Genomic DNA, 25194 nt, shown 5'->3' with positions numbered 1-25194 from the left:
ATGGATGTTCGACTTTGAGAGAGTTTACTGCATTCGAACCATTATATTATGTTACACTACAATGGGTTTGTCATATACGCGATTCTGTACTAACTATTGCTATGAGTAAAACGATTGAAAGCAGTACATAAAAAAAATAAAGGTTTAAAATGGAATAACGCCGTGTTTTTTTAGACAAGAACGTTTCTGGACAATTTTGTTTTCATGGCAAAAAGATATTTCAAATTGCCGATAAAGACGTTTAACGATGATAACAATATAATATGCAAAACAGACTAGATGTATTACTAATGAAAAATTCCCTGCGAAGAACTTGCATCGGTCCAACTAATAATATTTATTTAAAGATATTGTATCTTCACATTTCCCAGTTGGCATCCTGTTGGCTGCCAGCATTCTGATAACACTTGTAACAACATGTCACCATAAGCTCTAGCCGGAATACTTTATCTAGCCACTGGCGATAAAATTCATCTCGAATAAAACCTAGCTAAAGCAGTTTAACTCTTTATAAATATCTGCAAATTCGATGCATTTTATTCTGAACTTAACTCTGGCAACGCCGACAGCATGCTTCTAACAGCTTTCTGTCTCCTTTTTGCCGCATGTGGCACATCTGTTGTTAAATCATCCATAGACTATGATGATTCCTATTCTGATGAAGATTCGCAAGAAAACAAGCAAGATTTTGCTCATTGCGACTCGTCGAGCAATTGTCTTCGACCGAACTGCTCCTGTTTTGGAGCTGTCCCGCTTGATGGTGATTCGAAGCGATTGCCCCAGTTCATCATGCTGACCTTCGACGATGCCGTGAACACTTTGAATGTGAAGACGTATCGTCTGATTGGAGATGGAAGGAACAATTCAAACGGTTGTCCCATCACCTCCACGTTCTTCGTGAGCCACGAATACAATGATTATGAGTTTGTCAACGAGATGTACAACAGAGGACACGATATCGCAGTCCACTCTATAACGTAAGTTACTGCATCTTATGTTTATATGAGCACCGAAAAGCAAACAAGAGAAAAATCCTGGGAGAAATACTTTTGTGGCACAGTTCCTTAGAGGAACTGTCTTGTAATAGGGGGACCGGAAAGTAATGTCGCTTTCTTACATTAAATTTACACGTTTAAATTATAAATTTTTAACACGTTTTTATTTTTAATCAATAATGTAATCACCCTCGTTATCAGCAACCTTTTGCCATCTAGTGTGCAGATTTTCAATCCCCGGACCGATATAAATCAATTGGTTTTTAAGTAAAATATCTCAAGATGGCATTTTGGACATCATTCAAATTTTCAAATTTTTTGGCACTAAGAAAATGTTGTAGGGATCGGAATAAATGGAAATCCGAGTGTACGATATCGGGCGAGTATGGTAGGTGATGCAGCAACTCCCATCCCAATTCATTCATTTTTTCCAGTGTCGGTCTTGCATTGTCGTGTTGCAGAAAGATGCTTTTTCTATTGACAATCGCCGGATATTTTTCGATTAAAGATTGGTTCACTGGATCCAATTGTTCACAATAAACATCTGCATTAACAGTTTGTCCAGATTTCAGCAATTCAAAATGTATTCATTTCAAATTATGTATTCATTTCAACAATGTATCATTCCAAATTTTGTATTCATTTCAAATTATGTATCTGTTTGCTAATATCAATAAACGGCTGGGATCACGTAGTGGGGAGACGGCGCTAAACCAATTAACCAAATGGTAAAGGTGTGGTGCCCGTCTTCCCCGTTCCTAAATCCTAAATTCTAAATTCAAAATGAACAATTCCGCGAGTACTACACCAAACACACAGAAGCGCTTTTTTGGGATTTAAACCCTTTGTAACCCTTATTAAAACTGACTTTTGCGTTTTGGATTATCATATAGAAACCATTTTTCGTCTCCAGTAATCAAACGATCAAAAAACGGTTCTGTAGGGTGCCGTTGAAGCAATACGTTGCATGTGATGGATCAGTTGGCTTTGTTCTCTTCGGACAGATTATGGGGGGACTTCAACACCTGCTTTGCTTATTTTTCCATTCTGCTTTAAATGTTCTTGGATGGTCGACCAAGGTTGGTTAAGAGTGTTTGACATGGATTTGCTTCCACTTCTGCCCTTAGCATGTTGTTGTCGACATGCGCAGAAACGACATTACTTTCCGGTCCCCCTATTATTTGTGCACACAGGGTAACCGAGAAATTGTTCGTGCAGACAGACCATTTGTTGGGATTTAAAACCGAGTGACGACGGAACAGTGACAATTCGACAAGGTTTCGAATTCCAGCGAATGTGTTTCTCCACGCGTAATATAAACACATGCAGCTTTCTCTTAGGAAATCTTTTACGAAGGTATTTCTGCCCTTGAGCTGATAGCACTCGTGAAGGCCAACAAATTAGCAAATACAGTATAATCAAAATAAGTCGCTCATGATAAAATGGTAATTCAATATGCTACTTAGAGCATCGGAGAGAAATGATGGCATTTTGAACCTTACACAAATATATTAGTTAAAACTATTTTTATTATTGCTTCCTAAAATGCTTCATCATCAGTCTGCAGCAGTTAATTTATTTTATTTTAAACTCAACAATATTGTTGAAATAGGTGGCAAAAAATAAAGAAATAAAATAAAATGAGAAATATCTGAGATTACAGTCTTACACCGTTCTCTTCTTCAAGGTCAATCTTTACAGATTTCAGCTAAAGAACAATTAGCAATCAAAAACTTATGGAGTATCCTCTCCTTCTTTCTACATGCCTTCATGGTGTAATGGTTAGCACACTCGGCGTGTATTCGAGAGGTCCAGGTTCGAGTCCCGGCGAGGGCATTGCTCATTTTTTATATTTCCTGCTTCAAAATAACTTAATGACTCTACAAACATTAAAAAAAATCAAAAGTGCAAAAACAAAATCATATTGAAAAGGATGTTAGAAAGTAGCTGTTGTTGCTTTTAAGCAGTGCATTTTTTTGGTTTTCAGAAGACAAAATTCAGCAGCATCTTAAGATCTTGGGTTTTTTATGCTGATTTGTAACGATTTAGCAGAGATTCATACTCCCGATCGATTCGTACAATACATAACTGAATGTGGATGGTGATTTATATGCCAAACCGTTCGCCAGTTTAACTCTAATAAGCTTGTGTTGGAGAGGTTTTCAAATTAAAAATATTATATTTTTTAAGTAAAAAATAAACAATTCGGAATATAAAACCGTTTCTTTTTAAAACTAAAAACTTTTTTTTTACAAATTTATCATAAATAAAGTTTTAGGACATGGTTTTCAAAATTCGATAAACTTAAGTTTCGATACGTTTCGCTAAACACACCAATATAAAATTTAAAAATTTTAATAAAATTTTATGGATTTCGAAAGGCGATCAGACGCCATGGACCTTATAAGAAATAGACTAACCCAAACGGGTTTTCTCCCTCGTCTGAGGCGTTGGCGACTGTCACCTTGATCACATCTGGAGGAGTAGGGACGACTTGCAGAAATTTAACAGTGGTTTTCTATTGCAGCGTGTATAATTGTCAAGAAAAAGCTGGTTGTAGCGCCTCATTTCAAAAATTAGAATTTCTACATATTTTTAATTTTGAAATTGAGATTGATTTTTAAAAATTTAGCATATTTATCAAGCATAATTAGCGTTCCAAATAATTATAAAGCTATTGTATGCTTTCAGGGCTGGATATTTTTTTAGCTTTTCCTATGCTGTAAGGAAATTTGTAACTACTTCTTTTAGAAAATAATATTTTAAATCTGGACTAATAGAAAATTTCAAACAATCAATTTTCTCTTGCAAATTTTATGCTTTTTATTCGTGTAAATAAGTAAAAAATACTAAAATATTTAAAAATGAATTTTTGAAAGTTTTGTTTAAAATTCTAAATTGTGCTGCTATTTTAAAATTATGGATGAGTATTATAGCACAATTTCTATAAAGGAATCTTATTTCAAGTATATTTCATAATACATAATAGTGATAAACACTTTTGACTCCTTAAAATTTTTATACATTTAATTCTAATATTAAAATTGAATTTAACGGTAATAATTAATTTTGCCTGTATTTTATAGTGATTATTTTTTTAATTTATTTTTAGTTCTGCACAAGATTTTTTTTATTTACTGTTAATTTAATTTATGAGCCCAAAGGGGCGGTAGCCTAGAAAGGCTGTTAGTTTCGAAGCGGCATTTTGCGCTGTTTTATTATAAATGTCCGCGTCTCCTTGCAAATTATTGTTACCAAATATTATCGCCCTGTATTATATGTAAAGAAATTAAATAATGAAAAATCTGCATGAATACATGTATGTTTCTCGCACTGTGACAAAAACGACAGTATCTAGAGCCATCAAATTTTGAATAATGTAATCCTCCACCCGATCATGGGCATCTGGACGGCCGAATTTCGAATTTGTTTTAATCTATTTCACATTTTGTAAAACTTTAACGAATTTTTGATTAACAAACTCAATGAGTTCATAGCGAGCACTGTACGGAAAATAACAGTTTTATGTGGTTTACGGGCGAAGAACATGATATTCAATAAATATAGCTAACACACAAAACTTTTAAAAAAGTTTCCTTTTGGGCGTAATATAAAATCTGAGTGCTTCTAGATTTTATTTTACCTTTTTTTCCCTTCATTGCGCTCAGAAAATTTTATGCTCCGAATTTTATGAATTATTAAAATAACTAATCCACTTTAATGTTAATAATTTAATGATCATATAATCAAATAAATATGATCGTTTTTTAATGTTATTATAATTTGGAAAATCACTGCCTGAAAATGTTCATTAAATTAAGAAAAAATTATAAGAGCTTGTTTAATTTTACCTTATTTATTTCAAACCATCGCGTACTATCAATCTTATTTAATTTTACTTTATTTTTACGCAAAATTAAGCTCATAAAAAATGCGGCGAAATGCAGTAAAAAGTGCTTTAATGAAATATATTAAATCCTATTTGGAAAAAACTGTGGCTTTCATAATCTCATCACTATACAATTTATCACATTTAATAATTAAAAAGAGTTATGTGATACAAACGCCATAGGTTTCAGTGTTAAAGTAAATCAGATCGTCCCTACTCTTTCTTGCCGACATGTCGGTGACGCGCGCCCCGCCCACTGGCTTAGTCTATCTGTTATAAGGTCCATGTCAGACGCATTCTTTTCCAAATGCAAACAAATTTCGCAATATATATATATATATATATATATATATATAACTGCTCGTAAAGAGAAATAGAACGGTGGGGGAAAAATGGGGGGGGGGTGGAACTGCTTGCCTTCCATTTTCATAAAAAAGTGAAGTATTTCCATTAAATTAATTCAAATGTAAGAACAAAATTTAAAGAGATTTTAATAAAGCATTCATCAGAATATAGGCTGTCTCGACGCGACTCGAAAGAAAATAACGCAATTTATTTATTTATTAGCCTTTTGGGCTAATATCTCAGAAGAGCTATTAATTTCGTTTTGGCATTTTGTGGTTTTTCACTATAAACGGCGGTTCACTTTTCAAATCGTTGCCACCAAATATTTTTGCGCCGTATTATACTTAAAGAAATTAAAATTTTGAATTTAAAATTAAAATTTTGTCAAATTTTGAATAATGTAGTCTTTCACCCTAACATAGGCACCTGGAAAGCCAAGTTTGGAATTTGTTTTATTAAAATCTACTTTATATTTTGTAAAGTATTTATGAGTTTTTTATTAAAAAATTCAACAATTTCAAAGCGAGCAATGGCAACACTGTACCAAAAAAAAAAATCATTTTTATTTCCAGCGCGCGAGACTGTGTATCGGAAATTCTAAAGATATACTCTTTTTAAATTATTTTGTGATGTTGCTGTTAAATTGAATTTTATGTTTTAAATGCGAAGAACGTGATATTTAATAAATGAGGTGACACACAAAACGTTGAAAAAAAAAAATAAAACCCTTTAGGCTTAATATAAAATCTGAAAATTTTCAGATTTCTTTTTTTTCTTTTTATTATTTATTTTTGGCACTAAAAAACTTCTGTTTCAAGTTTGATTTGTAAGTTTATGCCTCATGTTGTTTTTTAATTTATGTTTTCTTCATGTTAGAGAGTTTTCCGTTTTTGTTAGATATATATTCTACATAAATCTGACTGTGATACCACAAACTATTTCTGGACTGCTGGAAATATATCTGGTAATCTGATAATGATAATTAAGCTATATTATTATTTAATTTTTTAATGTTTTTTCATGAATTTAATTTGTTTTGAAATGAATTAAAATTTTTAAATTTTATTCCAAAAGCCAATCTCGTCTAAAAACATTTGATTATTATTCTCATCTACTAAATTCACAGTTTTTTCATTTTGATTTTTTTAATAATTACAAATTTTAGTACTAGTTATAAATTCGTAAATTTGCCTGCGTGGTTATAATTTAACTTAATTATGCATGTGTATAAAATAAAATAATATATATATATGTAATGAAACTGTCGTTGGATGACACGACATGAATGATTTGATCGTGAATCGTGAATGCGGTACAAACTCGCATTAAAATTTCCGATAAAACAGGACTTTTCCCATGATTCACTGTGAACATAGCTTAACAAACTCGTGTAGATTTTTTCATAATTAGAACTGGCCGAAGAATGTAATTGCAGAACACTTTTGGAGGCACTGAAATAAGAACACTAAGACGTAGATGCGTAGAAATACTAATTGCGTAGATACTTGATGCTTAGAGCATCCATTCATTTTTGTAGAAGAAGCAGTCGAGCCGGATTAAATTCCTTTTATTTATTTAAATTCCCATTTTGTGGCCACAATTCACTTGGCACTCTACTTGTACCTGTTAAAGAACATTTACAATTTTGATATTATTGCCATAGAAGCTGATGTAGCAGCTCATACATGATTGGAGAAAGGAGTCTGGCCAAGAGAAAAGCACAAGCAAAAGTGACGCATCAGTTCATAGAAAGAAGGGAGGGAGTCAAAAGTTTCAGCTTTTAGTTTTGGTTTACAATTTAGTGATTGGTTAAGAGGCATCTGCATTAAGGGTTACGCAAGATCGCATGATTAATTTTAATGACGCAGTTTAGACTTACAGCGCTGTTTTTAGGACAGATAGATGAAATTCCCAAATGAAATAAAAAATAAAAGAAGTTATAATGAATTAAATTTAGAAGTTTGCTTTCATATTTTTAATCTTACACATTCCCCCCTTTCAAAAAATAAAAAGGCAGAGCGATAGAGAAGCCTTTTTGAGAAAGCATTAAAATTATAAGGTATTTCTCCCATTTCCCTAGCGTGCCTTCGTGGTGTAACGGTAGCACGCTGGGCCGGTATTCCAGAGGTCCGTGGTTCGATACCCGGCGAAGGTGACTGTATATTTTTCATATTTCCTGCTTCCAATTAACCTAATGACTCTACAAGTACCGCCCGAACTAAAAAGGTTGTGGATGATGATTCTCCGCACCCACGATTTGGCAACTAGGTCCCCTAAAACCCTAGTCGCCGTTTAAAAAGGGTGAGTATATAAGGTATTTCTCCCACTTCTCTAGCGTACCTTCGTGGTGTAACGGTAGCATGCTGGGCGGGTATTCCAGAGATCCGTGGTTCGATTCCCGGCCAAGGCGGTTGCATATTTTTCATATTTCCTGCTTCCAAAAATATATCTAATGTCTCTACAAAGTAGAAAAACATGAAATATATAATTTTGAAACATACAAAATATAACTTTAGCTTTTGAACAATGAATTATAATACGTAAAATTTTGAGTTCAATAATAATTTTTTAAAGTCTTATGATGATTTGAGTCCAATGTTTAAAATTTCTTGTTTCTGGAACTTTCGCACACTATTTTGATACTTCAGGGAAGGATTTCCAAAATTTTTACACACAATATCACTATTATAAAAATTTTATACACCCATTATTCGACAATTATAAAAATTTTAAATACCAATCTGTAGAAATTTCTTGTTTCTGGAACTTTCACACACTATTTTGATACTTCAAAGAAGGATTTCCAAAAATTTTTACACACAGTATCACAATTATAAAAATTTTATGTACCCATTAGTTATTACGAATGATCATAAATCTTAAAATTTACACCAATTTTCACATTTATAAGTAATACTTATCATTTGGAATAGCATGATTGATATTATGGTTTTACTTTTATTACTACATTTTACAATTTTTTTATTTTACACAAACTAGAAACACCCCACAGCTTTCTCCTAGTACACACATCCAGCTATTAGGGCAAATCCACTTTAAACAGACTCATGTATTAAATTTTCATGAGTGATTAATGAACTGCGTTACAACATTCCATTATCTTAAAAAAAATCACACTCCATCATAAGAAAAAATAAAAATCTTATATAAAAATTTAAATAAAGTGGGAGACTTTAAAGTTTATATCTTCTGATATGAGAAGGGTAAAAGAACAAATAACAGAGGCAAAAACAGGACCTTTGTTTTGATCCAGCATTTTCTTACCATACTCTTTCCTTACATGCATTTATTCTCTTTTTAATATTTTTATATTCATCATAACTATGCTCAGTATTTTAAACATCACATATTTTCTAAATAATATTCAAAATGCTTCTGTACCATTTTTTTTCAAAATTAACTCATTCATTTTTCAAATAATTCAAAATTCTTAAATTTCAAATTTTTAAACAGTAACGTCATTTCTAATAATTACTACAGTAATTTTTAATAACCTTCTCTAAAAAATAATTATAAATCTTTGAATTAGTTATTTAATTATGTAAAACAATTAAGTAAAACTATATTTTTAGTATCATAAAACTTATCCCTTTCAGGGGCGGTGGTTTCGGCTTGAAACCGCATTTTCAACATATTTTTTAATTTAGAAAATTTGGTTTTATTTTCTCAAAACCGCTGCTGAAATTAAATTACGTCTTAAAGCTGATAACAGATGGCAGCACTAAACCTTTTTGGGCATCCATTAATTGATACGGATCGTTCAAAAATAGCTTGTTTTTATCATTATTCATTTTGGGCTATTTTAAGAACAACAAACAAACAAACAAAAAAAAAAAAAAAAAAAAAAAAACCAACAATTTTTTAATTTTTCCACAATATATTTTATAAGCAGGTATCAATGATTAATGAAATGTCCTTAGTTCACAAAAAAAAGTAATGGAACCCTTTTAATTTTGAATGTTTTCAGCGCGGTTTCAGTATGAAACCACCGCCCCTCTGAGACATCGAAAAAAGGATCAGATGACGCAGTCGCGAGATTTTTTACAGCTGTGTTTATTGCTTTCGGATGACTGCTGTAAGCAGTTGCATCATATCACCGTTTGAGTGTCTTCAAGGATGAGGATTTATGGAGCTTTTGAGAGAGAAAAAACATTTCTTATTTTTTACATAGACAGAGAGCACACTGAAGAACACTCACAGTTGCGTTTTTATTCTGCTTCTCTTAGCCGTCGCTTTTCTCATTCTTCTAGTTCATAGTAAAATATTTGTATACATCTAAATTAATTTTATTTCCAGATATAATTGTCTTAGTTTTTAACATAATTTTTAAAAATATTTCATAGTTTTAGGTAAGTAATTTAGTGCATTATTAGTTATTTTTTGTCTCTCCCTGTTTTAAATTTTTTATTTATAATTAAAAATGCGTGTTTATGCAAATATTACCTACTTCATTAGTTGTTCAGTAATTTACTAGTATAATCTGCAATGTGGGTTACGTTCAAATACTTTCCAGCAAAGTAAAGATAAATAAGCAAATGCTTAGTCGTAAATGCTCTAGACGGGCGCTGGTTTCAAGGCGAAACCGGTCCCCTTTCCATAAAGGGGGACGAAAAAAATTTTTTTACACTCATTTATGTTATCTACAGGACCATTGCATGTCATTATGCTTACTTTTTCAGAACTTTTAAAAAATGATAACATTGCGCCCCTGAAAGGGTTAAATCGATAAAAATGGTACTTATATTTTAAAATCTAATATGAACAGCATTAGATACCTTAATTTCAAAGCAGTACTCAAATAAAAATCACTTACTTCATAGTAATAGTTTAGAATACAAGCCGCATAAACATATACAAGCCGCAGAAAATATCAAATAAAATGCGCCAACAAAGTTAATAAATGCCAAACCATTAAATGAACATTTCAGAATACTTGTATTTTAATTCTTTGAACACTATGTACTACGTTTTTATCTCAAAACAATAAAATTAAATTTCAAGAATTTTAACTAAAATTTTCACACAAAATTTAAAATCACTGAACCAGCATTAGGTTTGTTTCACTGAAATAATGGTAAATCAAATACACATTGACCGAAAAAAAAGTCATTTGGATAAACATAAGGCCGTATCGGAATCAGAAAATGAATTAAAAGGTTTTGCTACACTTCACCACGGGCGAAATACAAAGAGAAAAAAAAAAAATGCAAATCAAAATTATAATTTAAAATCATCTTGAACTTCATTGAAACTTCTGCATTGCCTATAAGTTTTAGCCAATCAGATTAATGAAAAATTTTACTATATCGTAGCAATCCTACTTCCTCCCTCTTTCTATGGCTATGCTTTGCTGGGTGAAGGACGTCTCTTGCTTTGTTTAAAATGTAATGCGCCATCATCAAACTTGTGGGGTGCAGATTGGCCCCCATTGTGAAGCGCAACAAATAAAAAAGATATATTTGGAATATCAAGTGATTTTTTGTGATTCTTCAAAAGTTCCCGACTGCCAAATTAAATTTTATCATCGCAGTAAAGAGTTGACAGGATCTACATTTGAAACTCTTAGTAGAATACTGAATTAAGTCAGTTGGTGCAGCAACTTCAGTGTCTTTTTGCACAGTGCAACCAAAAGTTAACTTTGAGTTTTGTGCTCCGAAAATTTTGTCTTTCTGCCCACAGGTCGAAATTGCTTGCTTAGAAACTCTAATATTAATTGCAAAAAAAAAATAATAATAATAAAAATAAACAAATTTGAACTATATTTGCTGTTTTAGGCTTTTCCACATTTTACAGTTTTTAATGAAGATGTTCTGAGTTTTTATGTACGTAGCGTATTCGGAAACTAAGTACCGTTTCATTCTAGCGCCGTCGCAGCGCTGTGGTAGGCGTCCCGCGCATGCGCACTAGTCTTTCTTGTTCACTGACTTTCAATTGTCGCCATTTTGGTTGCTCTATGTTGTGTTTTCAGTTTGCTGTGCACATTCAAAATGTTTTAAGACAATTAGTTCTCCCGCCGACTGTGATATTCGATTTTATTTATATTATATATTTATATTATTTTATTTATATTATATATATACTGTGATATTCGATATTGATTAAATTTTTGAACGCGAGGAATGTTAAACCGGCCGAAATTTATCGTCAAGTGACAGAAGTTTACGGTGAATACGCGATAAGTGATGGAATGGTTAGAAAGTGGGTAAGAATGTTTAATGCAGGTCGAACAAATTTCCACGCCGAGGCTCGGAGTGGTCGGCCTTCTGTTGTCACCGATGATTTGGTAAGGAAAGTTGACGAAGCGATTCATGAGAACAGACGCTTCACAATGACAACTCTTTCAGAGGCATTTCCACAAATTTCACGTACTGTTTTATTCGAAATTGTGTCTGACCGCTTGAATTATCGCAAACTGTGTTCCCGATGGGTTCCAAAAATGCTCACTGATGTTCACAAAACAAAGCGACTTGGTAGTGCCCTGACATTTCTCACGCGGTACAGTGATGAGGGAGAAAACTTTTTAAACCAAATTGTGACAGGTGATGAAATTTGGGTGTGTCATTTCACACCAGAATCGAAACAACAATCGATGGAGTGGAGACACACTCATTCTCCGAAAAAACAAAAGTTCAAAGAGACAATGTCATCACAAAAAATAATGTGCACTGTCTTCTGGGATAGGAAAAGCGTTTTGCTTACTGAATTTCTTCCCAGAGGTGAAACCCTTAATGCGGCACGATATTGTGAGACTTTAACAAAACTAAGGCGTGCCATTCAAAACAAACGAGGAGGAATGCTCAGTAAAGGAATTGTGTTGCTCCATGACAATGCTCGGCCCCATACTGCTGGTGTCACTCAATCGTTAATTCGACAGTTTCATTGGGAGCAGTTCGATCGCCCGCCGTACAGCCCGGACTTGGCGCCGTCCGACTATCACTTCTTCCTGCACATGAAGCGCGAGCTTGGTGGCAAGCGCTTTGGATCTGACGATGACACGAAAAATGCTGTGGAGTCGTGGTTATCGAAACTGGCGCGAAGTTTCTTTGACGATGGTATACAAAAACTGGTCACCCGCTATGACATGTGTTTGATCATTGGCGGTAACTATGTTGAAAAATAGTTTAAGACATATATTTTCATGTAAAAATAAAATTGGATTCGAAAAAATTGTTTTAATTTTTTTTTTTTTTTTTTTTTTTTTTTTTTCAAAACGGTACTTGGTTTCCGAATACGCCTCGTCGTTTTGCCCACGAATTGAATTGATTGAATGAGAGCTATATTTCTAATGAAATTCGAGATAATAAGTTTAAATGAAATGCAGGAAGAAAATGCGTATAATTTAATACTCCGTATATGGAAGTCATGTGGTGTACACATCAGCTTTTTAATACATACTTTGTAACTCATGGTAAAGTCAAGTCAATGCTTTATTTTTTTCCTCCGCTGTCGCTTTGCAACTACGCAATTAATCACTTTACTGTTTTCATCTGTTAAAAAGGTGTGATGCGCATGTATAAAATTGTGGGAAGCTTATAGCATCCATAGTATTGTTTCAAACAAGGCTAAATGTCCTAAATATCTTTCTAAGGGAAACAGGCTCGAATACACGTTACATATGAGGAAAATCATATGTAATGTGTATCAATCATATGTAACGTGTATCATATATAACGTGTAATCAACGAAAACATCTATGCAGCCAGCCGGGATTCCAACCTCGGACCGAAGCACACAATTTACGAATCTTTGAATTATACAGTGGATGGACAAAAATATGGAAACACCTTGTGAAATGCATGTTTGAAAAGAAAGATTGATTTTAATGAAATATGTAGGTGTCGCTGGCGTTTTTGACTACTGACGCCACCTATACAACTTCGTAAATGTGCTAAACAGTTCAGTTGTTGTCGGAGTACTGTTATGTGAGGTTGTCATTGCATTATGTCAGAGTTAACAGACGTCGAACGTGGGCAAATTGTAGGAGCACGTATGGTAGGTGCTTCCGTAAGCAAGGCAGCCGAGGTGTTTAGTGTTTCAAGAGGTACTGTATCGAAGATTTATTCCGCATATTTGAAAAGCGGAAAACATCATCTGCTAAATCACAGCGCGGACGAAAGTGTGTCCTGAGTGATCGTGACAGACGATCATTAAGGGCAATTGTGACGAAAAATAAGAAGACCACAGCTGCAAAAGTTACTGCTGAAATGAATGTTGTGTTACCGAACCCTGTGAGTACCAAAACAATTAGAAGGGAGTTTCATAAACAGGGAATTGCTGGCCGTGCTGCAATTGAGAAGCCACTCATCAGTGATGCTAATGCCCGTAACAGGAAATGGTGGTGTTTAAGTCATAAAGCCTGGACGATAGAGCAGAGGAAGCGAGTAATATGATCTGACGAGTCTTCTTTCACATTGTTTCCCACTTCTGCCCGAGTTTACGTCTGGAGAAAGCCATCTCAAGCCTATAATACAGACTGCTTGCTGCCAAGAGTGAAACATGGCGGGGGTTCTGTTATGGTTTGGGCAGCCATATCGTGGTTCTCTGCTAGCCCCATGATAACTGTGTCAGGGCACATTATGCCAAGACTTATGTTAACATTTTGGCCGATCAAGTTCATCCCATGGTACAAACTTTGTTCCACGATGGCGATGGTGTCTTCCAAGACGACAAAGCTCCTGTTCACACAGCTCACATTGTCCAGGACTGGTTTTCTGAGCACGAGGATGAGTTGTCCCATCTCCCCTGGCCACCACAGTCACCAGACCTGAATATTATCGAACCTTTGTGGTCTACATTGGTACGGAAAGTGCGTTCTCGTTATCCACCGCCAACATCGTTATCTGAACTTGCCACCGTCGTTTTGCAGGAAGAATGGTATAATATTCCCTTGGCAAACATACAGGAACTGTATTTATCCATTCCGAGAAGACTGCAAGCTGTTTTGAATGCCAACGGGTTTCCTACACCATATTAAGCAAAGAAACATGTTTTTTTAAAGGTGTTTCCATATTTTTGTCCAACCCCTGTACCTTACAATGCTAGTAATACAGGTAAGCCAGCTTTCCCCGAGGTTAAAAACTTTCGCATAGATAAGGTACCAGGGCATTAATGAAGATCATTTTTTAACTTGAAAACAGCACTCTCGACAAAAGTCCCAACACTCTAGGCAAGAAGGATTTTTCTTTGCTTTATTAGCAAACTAAAGCTTTGCTTTAATAGCTACTCACATAAATGTAACTCGCCATAAGGGAGCCCAGCATTTTTCTGAGCGTTTCTTTTTATTAAGCTGTAGAGACATTAGGATTTTTGGAAGCAAGAGATGTGAAAAACGAGCAAATCCCGGACCTCTCGAATACGCGTCGAGTGTGCTGATCACTACACCACGAAGGCATGCTAAGAAGACGGGAACTATACCTTATACAGTTTAAAACTGATCTTCATAAAGATGCCTTCATTATCAGAGCACCCCTGTGAAAGATTTTTCACTTGGCTAACAGTGGATGGCTTACATTAACCTTTTGCGGCGCAATGTGTCCGGTCTGGACACACCTAAAAATTTCCTCGTGTACGCACAGAAAAACTGAATGAAAAAGGATTTATAGGTTACTATAGGTTACTCTGAACCTTCTTTATTTATAGTAGATGGCAGCTCAACACAAACCAGTCCATATATTTTAGCCATTTTCAGTTTTTTAAGACCCTCATTTTTCAAAGAAATCATCCAGATTTTTTTTATGGTATAAAAGGAATTGTTTGGAAAGTAATTTCTATGTTATTTTTTGGCTGTATGCTAATCTCCTTATTCTATATCAGTTTTAAATTTTTACCTTAAAATCTTGCCTAAAATCAAACGGCGAACTCTAGATGTGCCCAGACCGGGCTCACCGATCATCTAGGACAACGGAGAGTCTGTATTCTTTGTTTCTTCGCATCTCATCGGTTAGTTCATTGACAACAAGGCTCGTTTCAGCACACGTTTCGAAGCTCTATTGAATCAGTGTGCCACTTTGGGCACACCCATAGAATTAAAACGATAAGTGCTATCTTCACAAAATTTTACTTGTGTACTCCTCTAGGCCTAATTAGACAGCCTACCCTTTTTTTTTATTTCATTTTATTATTTTTTTTTAAATCAAAACTCTGACTTTAAAAGGTAGCGTGCCGAAGAGGTTAAAGCGCCAACACTTTTATGCATTCTAGAACAATCAATTTCATCTTCGTACATTTCTGACACTTTGCAGGCACGAGAGCAATACCGAGTTGTGGAAAACTGCCTCCTTAGAGCGCTGGACAGACGAGATGGCGGGCATGCGTGACATTCTTTCACGTTACGCTCTTATCCCCTCCACGGAGATACAAGGCCACAGAGCACCCTTTTTACAGACCGCGGGCGACGTCACCTTCCAGATGCTTCAAGGGAATGCATTCGCCTATGACTCGTCCATGCCTACCAGAGTCTTCATGGAACCCCCCACTTGGCCTTATACTCTAGATTTCGGTTACCCCCAGGATTGTCAGATACAACCGTGCCCGAAGAAGGCGTTTCCCGGTGAGTTCTTCCATTCCTAATTCTATTCGAAAATTAATTAAATTACAGCTCAATAAAAAGGGTGCAAGACAATGGAAATACCTGTTAGTCTATATAATAACAGTAGTAAAACGCTTTCTTAATATTTAAACGTTATTCTTTTCAGCCGACGATGAATTCCTCTTCAGGCAGATAAAGCTCAGAAACAAGAGATCGGGATTTTGTCAATCGACAATACATAAAATTTTTTATTCATTTTCGTTGGTTTAAATGTGAATTTGCAACAAATATTCTTGTATAATATAGTCTATAATACACCGCGGTAGGTACAGTGTGTCGTCAGTCATCGGTATAGGGTGTTACTTACTTACCACCAGCTGAGTTGCTGTACCGCCTGTTATGTGACTATCAGCATTTTGTACTCAATTGGTAGAGCATTCTATTGGGTTGGCAACTAAGTAATTGCGGATTTCACTCATAGATGGCTTCAGTTGAATTTTTAGAGTTGCAGACGTAGTACAAATGTAAAACACAGTTTGTTATTTGATAGTTGGCAATTCAGCTGTCAATCAGTAAAAGAAGTTATTTGATCGGTTGCGTAGTTTTCGTTTGGCGTTCGTTGAAAAATGGAAGATCAAAAGGAACATTTTCGTCATATTTTGCTTTTTTATTTCCGCAAAGGGAAAAACGCATCACAAGCTCATAAAAAGTTATGTCCTGTTTATGGTGACGAAGCCTTTAAAGAACGGCAGTGTCAAAATTGGTTTGCCAAATTTCGTTTTGGTGATTTTTCACTCAAAAGATGAAAAACGGTCTGGTCGTCCAGTTGAAGTTGATGACGACCTAATCAAAGCAATAATCGATTCGGATCGTTACAGTACAACACGTGAGATTGCAGAGAAGCTTCATGTATCACATACATGCATTGAAAATCACTTAAAACAACTCGGCTATGTTCAAAACCTCGATACATGGGTTCCTCACGAACTGAAAGAAACGCATTTAATGCAACGCATTAACAGCTGCGATTTGCTAAAGAAACGTAATGAAAATGATCCATTTTTAAAACGACTGATAACTGGCGATAAAAAATGGGTTGTTTACAACAATATGAAGCGGAAGAGATCGTGGAGCAGGCCAACTCAAACAACATCGAAAGCTGATATTCATCAAAAGAAGGTTTTGTTATCAGTTTGGTGGGATTACAAAGGAATTGTCTACTTTGATTCCTTACCACCCAACCGAACGATCAATTCTGATGTCTACATTGAACAACTAATGAAATTAAACAATGCAGTTGAAGAAAAGCGGCCCAAATTGACAAATCGAAAAGGTGTTGTATTCCATCATGACAATGCAAGGCCACACACGTCTTTGGTCACTCGGCAAAAATTATTGGAGCTTGGTTGGGATGTTTTGTCACATCCACCATATAGTCCTGACCTTGCACCATCTGATTACTTTTTGTTTCGATCTTTACAAAACTCCTTGAATGGTAAAAATTTCAATAATGATGATGATGTCAAATCGTACCTGATTCAGATTTTTGCTAAGAAAAACCAGAAGTTTTATGAACGTGGGATTATGATGCTGCCTGAAAGATGGCAAAAGGTCATTGATCAAAATGAGCAATACATTACAGAATAAAGTTATTTAGTTCCATGAAAAAATTGTCTTTGATTTTCTAAAAAAAATCCGCAATTACTTAGTTGCCAACCCAATATTATCGACAAGCCTAGCCAAAAATGTCTAGAGAATATTAAAATTTATGTTGTAAGGATGGGGAGTAAGAGGAAAGAGTAACTGAGAGCGAAGTGTTGATGGTGGGACGCGTTCAAAGATGAGCCAATAAATGCTCGCCACCCAGGAATAGGGATGTGGTGGGGCGAGCTTCACATCCTTATTCCGGGGGAGGGGGGCAACCTCAGACGCTAGTACACACAATCAGTTTCTGAATTTAGTTTGTGCATTTTGCATTGAGAAAGAGCTTGAGTGTTTTTGTTATCTGCTTTTTTAAATTACAAGTGTTCTGTTATGTACTACCACGCGGGCGATTTTCTCATGCAGGGTTTTACAATTTTATGAAACCTCAGAGGGAGGAGGGAGGGCGTTTTCATCAGGGAATCTCCATACACAATTTCTTTCATTCTCTCGAGCTTTGTCTTCCAGAGCCAGGAATAGAAATATATCCCTACACGAAAAAGACAACGCTTTTCGAAAGCGATTATCTGTAGCATAGGCGTAACACTTATAAATCTATATTGTTTGGAAAAATCTCGCTTAATGCCTACCATCGGGGAGTAAAAAGTACTCTATAATATAATATAGCTACTGCAGAATTTCTAACACCAGATTTTCTGCGCATTGTGTCTGGATCCAAAATAAAATCGAATGGCCATCTTGAAATGCTGTAAACAACGCACAAATTGCAAACCTCTCTGCATATTTCCTTTTTAAATTTTATTCAAATGGTAGAAGTATGATTTTTAATGCATTCATTTCCTTCTTATAACATTTGAGATTTTACTTTGAAACAGAAGTGCAGAAGCAAATATCTTAAGATCTTCGAATATGTTACTGTTGCAAGAATTGGGATAACCTATTTATGTCAAAAGCAATTACTTCCAACTTTTTACAGCTCACTACATACTGAATATAGCTGCTTTCTGAAGTAGTAAGCAGAAAATTTGTGTTGCCACAAATATTTTTATAAGTTAATCTGCTTTGTGACAAAATGTTTTATGCGTTCACGCCATGTTGCCACCTTGAAGGCACAGTTTAAAACATTCTGTTGCCTAGTTCAATTCCATACTTAATATATAGCTTTTATAACATTCGAAAAACTACTGTAAACCAAAAATAATCCAAGGAATTTCATGTTAAAGTTTTATTTTATTTGGAGTTGAGTTTATAAAATATATTTATTAAAAAAATCTGTAATGGTTCCATGCATAAAATTGTTTAATTTTATGCACGAATAAAATTGTTTAATATTAAAATATTCATCAGATTTTTGGTTCAGTTAGAAGATAGTGACCATATAAGGAATTCCATCAAATTTCAAGTATGTATCACTAGCCATTTTTAAAATATCATGGGCGCAAGGTGGAAACATGACCTGAACGCATAAAAATTTTGTCACAAAGCAGATTAAATTATAAAAATATTTGTAGCAACACACATTTTCTGGTTACTGGTTCTCAAAGCAGCTATATTATATAGTCAGCTGTAAAAAGTTGGAAGTAATTGTTTTTAAAATAAATAAATATCTCAATTCTTGCAGTTACATATTCGAAGATCTTAAGGGTTTTAAGATATATTAGTCCCCTTAAAACTCTGTGAAAGTTTTCACCTAAAATACAAAGCCTTTAGAACTAAACTCTTTTTCTTAGCTAAATTTTAATGCTATTCGAGGGAAAGATTTCAGTTTTACGAAAGGTTTTTCAATTCAATTTTTGAACTAATAGCAGTACATTTAAAGAGTACTAGATTTTCAGCGCGTTAAACTTGAAAAATTATCTAGGCTTTCGCAAATATTCTAATTATGTATACTGCTCTTCGAAATTAAAGGATATTTGTGAGGGGGGAAGGACTTATATGTTAGACTGAAAATGATTAATAACAATTTGAATTATTTAACACAAATTACCATGTTTGTCAATTGATAATTCTCAATATTAAATTGAGGTCAAATTTATGAAAATTAAAAAACCGATGGGGAAATGATATAACTTGATTCGGAACAAATTTTCCTTTAATATGAAGTGCTATCGAGTCTTATCGTCACAGAACTTAAAGCTATTGATCACATCTTGTGAAATTGCGTGGCAATCTTTTGAAATTGTGCTTTACAGGTCTTGAAGGGTTCACTAGGGTATTTGGCATGCTACAGTTCGGCAGCCTAAGACATGCCCACACACAGGGGCGTAGCTAAAGTTTCCAGCGCCTGGGGACAACTGAAGAATTTGCGCCCCTTTCTGTATACGAAGAATGGAAAACATTTCATTAAAAAATTTCGTAGTATCAATTTAGTGCCCCTTGGATGCTGCGCCCGGGGACAGATGCCTCAGCCTAGCTACCATGCCAGCCTAGCCCTTGCCCCAGCCTAGCTACGCCATTGCCCACACATGTTAAATCGGATTCCATTTTGGTGGTTAAGCTGGCCAGTTCATTTGAGTGATAGTTTCTGTTTCGAAGTGTTCTGATACTAGAGACTATTGATGCAGAGGTGCATTATTATCCATTAGCAAAATCTTTGAGCCAAGAACACACGCAAATTGCCTTATATAAGATTCCAAGACCTCGTACACATGTCTATAATTTATTGGAAAGCTTCCATCAAAGATATGTGGTTCGGTGTGGCAGTTTCTGATGAGTCTATCCACAACTATGAAATCGCCTCATTGCGAACGGGATCTTTCATGCACAAGGATATGCAAGTTCAGAATTCTTCACTTCCTCCAGATCAACAGGCGTCTAGAATCACAATTCCGATTATATATGGATTCATTGGTAAATAACGGTTCCTTCCTCTTGACTGCACTGAACTTCACGACAGCAGCACTCAAATGGGTCTTTTTGGAAGATAAAATGAAAGAGACTCAAAGCATTGGTTTCCTAGTATAAAATCGATACTTGTGAAGCCTTCGTGTAGTAGAAGAATAGCTGATTCGAATTCCTATGGCAGCCTGAAAGTTTAAAACCACTCTTTTGTAGTAGTTTCAGTTTTCCTCGAGCTGAAAATGACAGCAAATGGTTTTCCAATGAAATTATTGCTCTTGCCCTTCTGGAACAAGCTGACAACTTACTGATTCACTGCTTAAAGAGCAGTTCCAAGTTCTTGATATGGCACCTTGGAGATTCAGATCTTGGACGACTCCTATTTGGGTTTGTCAATAAGCCTCCACTTTTGCCCTTCGCTTTAAATAACTGATTCTGACTATTATTTCTTCTTTTTGAATCGCAACTAAGGAATATTGATCACTGTCAGATATCACTAAACTTTAAACAATGCTACACAGCCAAATTTCAAAAATACATCCTTTGTTCAACACGTCGACATTTGCCTAATCTGAAAATTTCATTGGTTAATCATCACTAACCAGTTTTGCGTTGTTTCAAATATAAATAAAAATCCATCTGAAAATTTCAAAGTATATTTCTAAAGCAACGTATCATGTCGCTTGGTATAGGAACTTGTTTCCTTTTTGCTGTTAAATGAATATGAGTTCTCAAATAGCCGTGACCTATTTTAAGAAAAATTTGGAAGATCTATATATTTTCGCCAATGCAATAGGATCGAGTATCACCTAAACGCAGATTTATTTAACGCTTAGTCATTTTTACAAGTAATATATCGAGATTTTATTTATTTTTTTCATCACAAATCATGTATTTACGTCTTAGGAATAAAATGGCGACATAATTTTATTTCCTACCTTGTCGTTTAAGGTCTGTGGGTGTTTCCCATGGTGCAGTGGCGACGAATTTCCAAACAGGGAAAGTCAGTGGTCACCTTCCATTGCTCGATGCTGGATGCCTGCACTCCTTACCCGGAGACCGAAGAAGACACCTTCACCTACTTGATGGACAACTTTCACAGACACTACTACACCAGCAAAGCTCCCTTTCCCGTCTTTCTTCATGAAGCGTGGCTACGGAACGAAAACAGGTAAAGATATCATACTACAATTACATGTTCAGTATTTGCGAGAATCTTCTCAAGTAACGGAGGTTTTTCCATCGAAATAGTCATAATATATTCAATATTCCCAGCGCTGATTCCTGTTTTGTTCCTCTTTCCAGGCTCAAAGGATATCTGGCTTTCTTAGATAATGTGCTGAAGATGAACGATGTTTTCGTAGTGAGTATGCGTGAGGTCCTGGAATACATGAGGAAGCCGGTAGATCTGGAGGCATACAAGAGCACGAAAAGATGCTTTGCCGAAACCCGAGGACAAGTAAATTCCTCTAACCTAAACCTTCTCAACCTTTTTCTCACTAAGAGCATATTCTAGAACAGTGTTTCTCAACCTTTTTTGGTCCGCGGACCGGTAAACCTTACGAAAAAATTTCGCGGACCGGTGTTTTTTTCCCCCGCCCTCCCCCCAAAAATTCTTTGCAAGGTATTCAAGAATTACTACATAAGTTAATTGTAATGTTCTCATTACCATTTGCCTACAATCATATTTAAATATAAAGATAAATAAATATTGTAATTATTACATATCTGTATAATTATCATATATAAGTAAATAAACCTTTGAGAAAAATCACACAACATTAAAAAAATAATCACAAATACCCTTGCATATTAAAAACGGATCGGTGACGGTCCCTGGACAAGCAAATGAGGATCCCTTACCTACCATACCTGAATCGCCACATGTCAACCTCTTCTCGTCCTCAAGTGGCAACAACTGAAATAATTGGAAATCATAATAATGCTTTCGCTGAAATGAACATCTCTACAAGCAACACATTCGATTTTTGGACAATTTTCTTCTGATTGTGGGCAAAGGACAAAACCATATTTCAAATAGTCTGCGATATAGTGCTTTACAAAGCTTTTTTTTTTTTTTTTTTTTTTTTTTTGGCAGATTGTGGACTACACTGACTACCAATAAGTATTTGGACACCTGTGATAGAAAAGAAAAACTAACTTTATTCAAAATCAATAGTTGGTAGAGCCTCCACGAGAGGTAATTACAGCGTGGACCCTCCGGGGCACACTTTCCACAAGTCTTTGTATGACAGCTAGTGGTATTTTCTTCCACTCGGCTTGGAGAAGACATAGAAGTTCCTTCACCGATTTTGCACGGTTAGTGCACCCCTGAATTCGGCGATGCAACTCGTCCCAGAGGTTCTCTATAGGGTTCAGGTCTGGATTCTGGGCAGGCCAGTCCATTCGTTGAACTCCATTGGCCCCATACCAAGCCTTGGGTTAACGTCGAAACATGACAACTGGCATTGTTGTCCTGAAAGCAACAGGGGTCCAACCCGTAAAATTGCCACAACGTAGGAAGCACATTGTCATCCAAAATAGTGCAGTAGGCATCGGAGTTGAGCTTACCATGAATGGGGACAAAGGGTCCCAGCCCATACCAGGAGAAACACCCCCCAGATCATAATTCCACCTCCGCCGAACTTGACTGTTGGCACAATGCATTCTGGCAGGAGACGTTCTCCAGGTAGACGCCAGACCCAGACCCTGCAATCCAAACGGTAAAGGGTGAACCTTGATTCGTCACTCCAAAGAACCCGTTTCCACTGATCTACGGTCAATTTCGATGTGCTTTGCACCACGTTAGCCGAGCAGCGCGTTTGGGCTTTGTGATCAAAGGCTTATGGGCAGCAGCACGACCATGAAAACCAAGCAGATGTGCTTCCTTACGGATGGTATTCATTGAAACAATACTCCCGGATGCCTAGTGAAACTCCTCGCGGATGAGGGCCATCGGATGGGTGCGGTTCTTCCGAATTTCTCTGAACAGCACTCGTCGGTCTCTATCCCCCAGTTTCGTTGGTCTGCCGACTCGGGGCACATTCCGACAATCACCCCTCACCTTCCACTTCTTAATCACATAGGCCACTGTCGATATTGGGTACTTCAAATCGCTAGATATGTCCCTTAAGGATCGGCCACATTTGTGATACCCGATAATTATACCTTTCCAAAGGGGCGGACGACGTACTTGGTTGTGGAGAATCCTTTCTTTGCACGAAATTTAGTAATGTGCCTTTCGTTTCCTTCTTACTCATCCTGGTTACTGATTTTTAATCTACCTAAAGTTAAAGAAATAGTAGTTAAAGCACAGTATTAAATTCAGCGGTTATTAAAAGCTTACGCTGATGTGTAGTTTTCAGTTGTCAAAGCGTGCAGAAGAAGCAAGATAAAAAGCGAAACCTAACCTAATACGCCTTAAACACTACGATAGATATTCAACGTTCAAGTAATCAGCGATAATCAAGGCAGACAGGGGCAAATAACTCGTGTGGTTTTTTCTAAAATAAAAATAATTGTTTCAAAATTAAAATATACACTACAATCTCTCTTTTTTTAAAAAAATTAAACTTAACTCGATTCTTTCTTTCATAATTCGAAATTTAGATTCGATCCAAATAAAATTCGCAGAATTTTCTGATGTATTTTTTAAAATTTATATGTTTAGTAATTTTTATAACTTTCTCGAAAAAAATTTTGAACCTATACATTTTCTACCATCACATTAAAGAATATGTATTTCTATGCCTACCTGTAAAAATTTAGTATTTCGTATTAAAAGTTTCCCACGATATACCTGAGTTTATATATTGGCGCGTTTTGAAATTTGGCATATTTGTTGTAAGCGATAATAACGTGGTTTAAGCGCATCGAAAATACTATTTGAAAGAATAAGAGCTGCACTTTTTTTTTTTTTTTTTTTTTTTTGTTTGTTTGTTTGTTTGTTTATTTCACTCGTACACAATGAAAGGGAAAGGAAAATAGATTACCATAAATTAAGAATTTTACCAAGTGAATTATTCTTGGCTCAAATTGAAAAAAACTACGCCATAATAATTTTCTAAATTTCTCGGTAAGTTTCTCACCCAATTTTACAAAATTTAATATTTAGGCATAATTTGAACTGTAGAATCGAAATATGACAAAGAAATAGGTATGCGAGTTTAGAAAAAGTACGATTTTGTGTCAAAATACGTATGTTAGAAAGTGCTTTATGTAAATCTAATATATATCCTAATACGCACTTTCGATACATGAGAAATGTTAAGTTAAATCTCGTCAGTCAGCTATATAGATGGAGAGATAAAAAACTGTAATCCCGCTCGCTTTTTTTTTTTTTTTTTTTTTTGTAAAATCTATTTATCATCGCCTTATTGTGGCAAATGTTTCGTCTGCAACAAGCATGGTTTTGGGGTAATGGCAATGCTTTCCCCTCCAATTAAATGTATTGCCAATTTTTCTTGCAAACAAAAATTGCATTTGCTGAACTGAAAACAAGTGGATATCGTTTCAAATATTTTAGAAAGACTCCGCTAAGGACGTTTTTAAAGGTAAGCAGGAATGAAGGAAAATGAGACCTCGGAGGGGAAGGGGAAGACCCTAGACTAAGATTATTTATTACGTAGAGTTAGATTATTTAGTAGTGTATTTAGTTCTTTATAACGAATGTTTACTTTTCTTCCAGGCGGGGAAATGCAACCCTGTCGTCTGCAACTACCGCAAAAGGAACATTCTGATGAAAAGTTGCGTGTCCTGCCCGAAGAGATATCCCTGGTTGAAGAATACGAAAGGCGAGATCATTAAAACCTGAACTTTTTGTTATTTATCGGAAAGACGCTTGAAATGTTTATTTTTGTAATGGTCTTGCGTTCCTAATCGATGACATGATTTTCAATAAATTATACTAATTCGTT

At 35.4% G+C, this 25194-nt stretch overlaps 1 protein-coding gene across 1 annotated transcript; it reads left to right on the top strand.

Annotated features, from left to right (window-relative positions):
- The first annotated feature begins 535 nt into the window (after positions 1-535).
- Positions 536-25194, top strand: LOC118192983 (chitin deacetylase 7-like). Its single transcript, XM_035364012.2, has 5 exons — positions 536-977; positions 15492-15799; positions 21230-21449; positions 21584-21737; positions 24966-25194. The coding sequence occupies exons 1-5, from the start codon at positions 571-573 to the stop codon at positions 25089-25091; spliced, it is 1215 nt and encodes a 404-aa protein (XP_035219903.1). The 5' UTR covers positions 536-570; the 3' UTR covers positions 25092-25194.

The sequence above is a fragment of the Stegodyphus dumicola genome, chromosome 1, assembly GCF_044657685.1.
Source record: "Stegodyphus dumicola isolate Sdum_Otavi_A_Nest chromosome 1, ASM4465768v1".
In the NCBI taxonomy this organism is placed as follows: domain Eukaryota; kingdom Metazoa; phylum Arthropoda; class Arachnida; order Araneae; family Eresidae; genus Stegodyphus; species Stegodyphus dumicola.
Note: the sequence above shows the minus strand (reverse complement) of the source record. Positions and strands in the feature narration are given on the sequence as shown.

Coding starts and splice junctions, on each gene's coding strand:
- LOC118192983 (XM_035364012.2), top strand. CDS start 571: ATGCTTCTAACAGCTTTCTGTCTCCTTTTTGCCGCATGTGGCACATCT. Junction 21,450..21,583: donor TGGCTACGGAACGAAAACAG/GTAAAGATATCA, acceptor TCCTCTTTCCAG/GCTCAAAGGATATCTGGCTT. Junction 21,738..24,965: donor TTGCCGAAACCCGAGGACAA/GTAAATTCCTCT, acceptor CTTTTCTTCCAG/GCGGGGAAATGCAACCCTGT.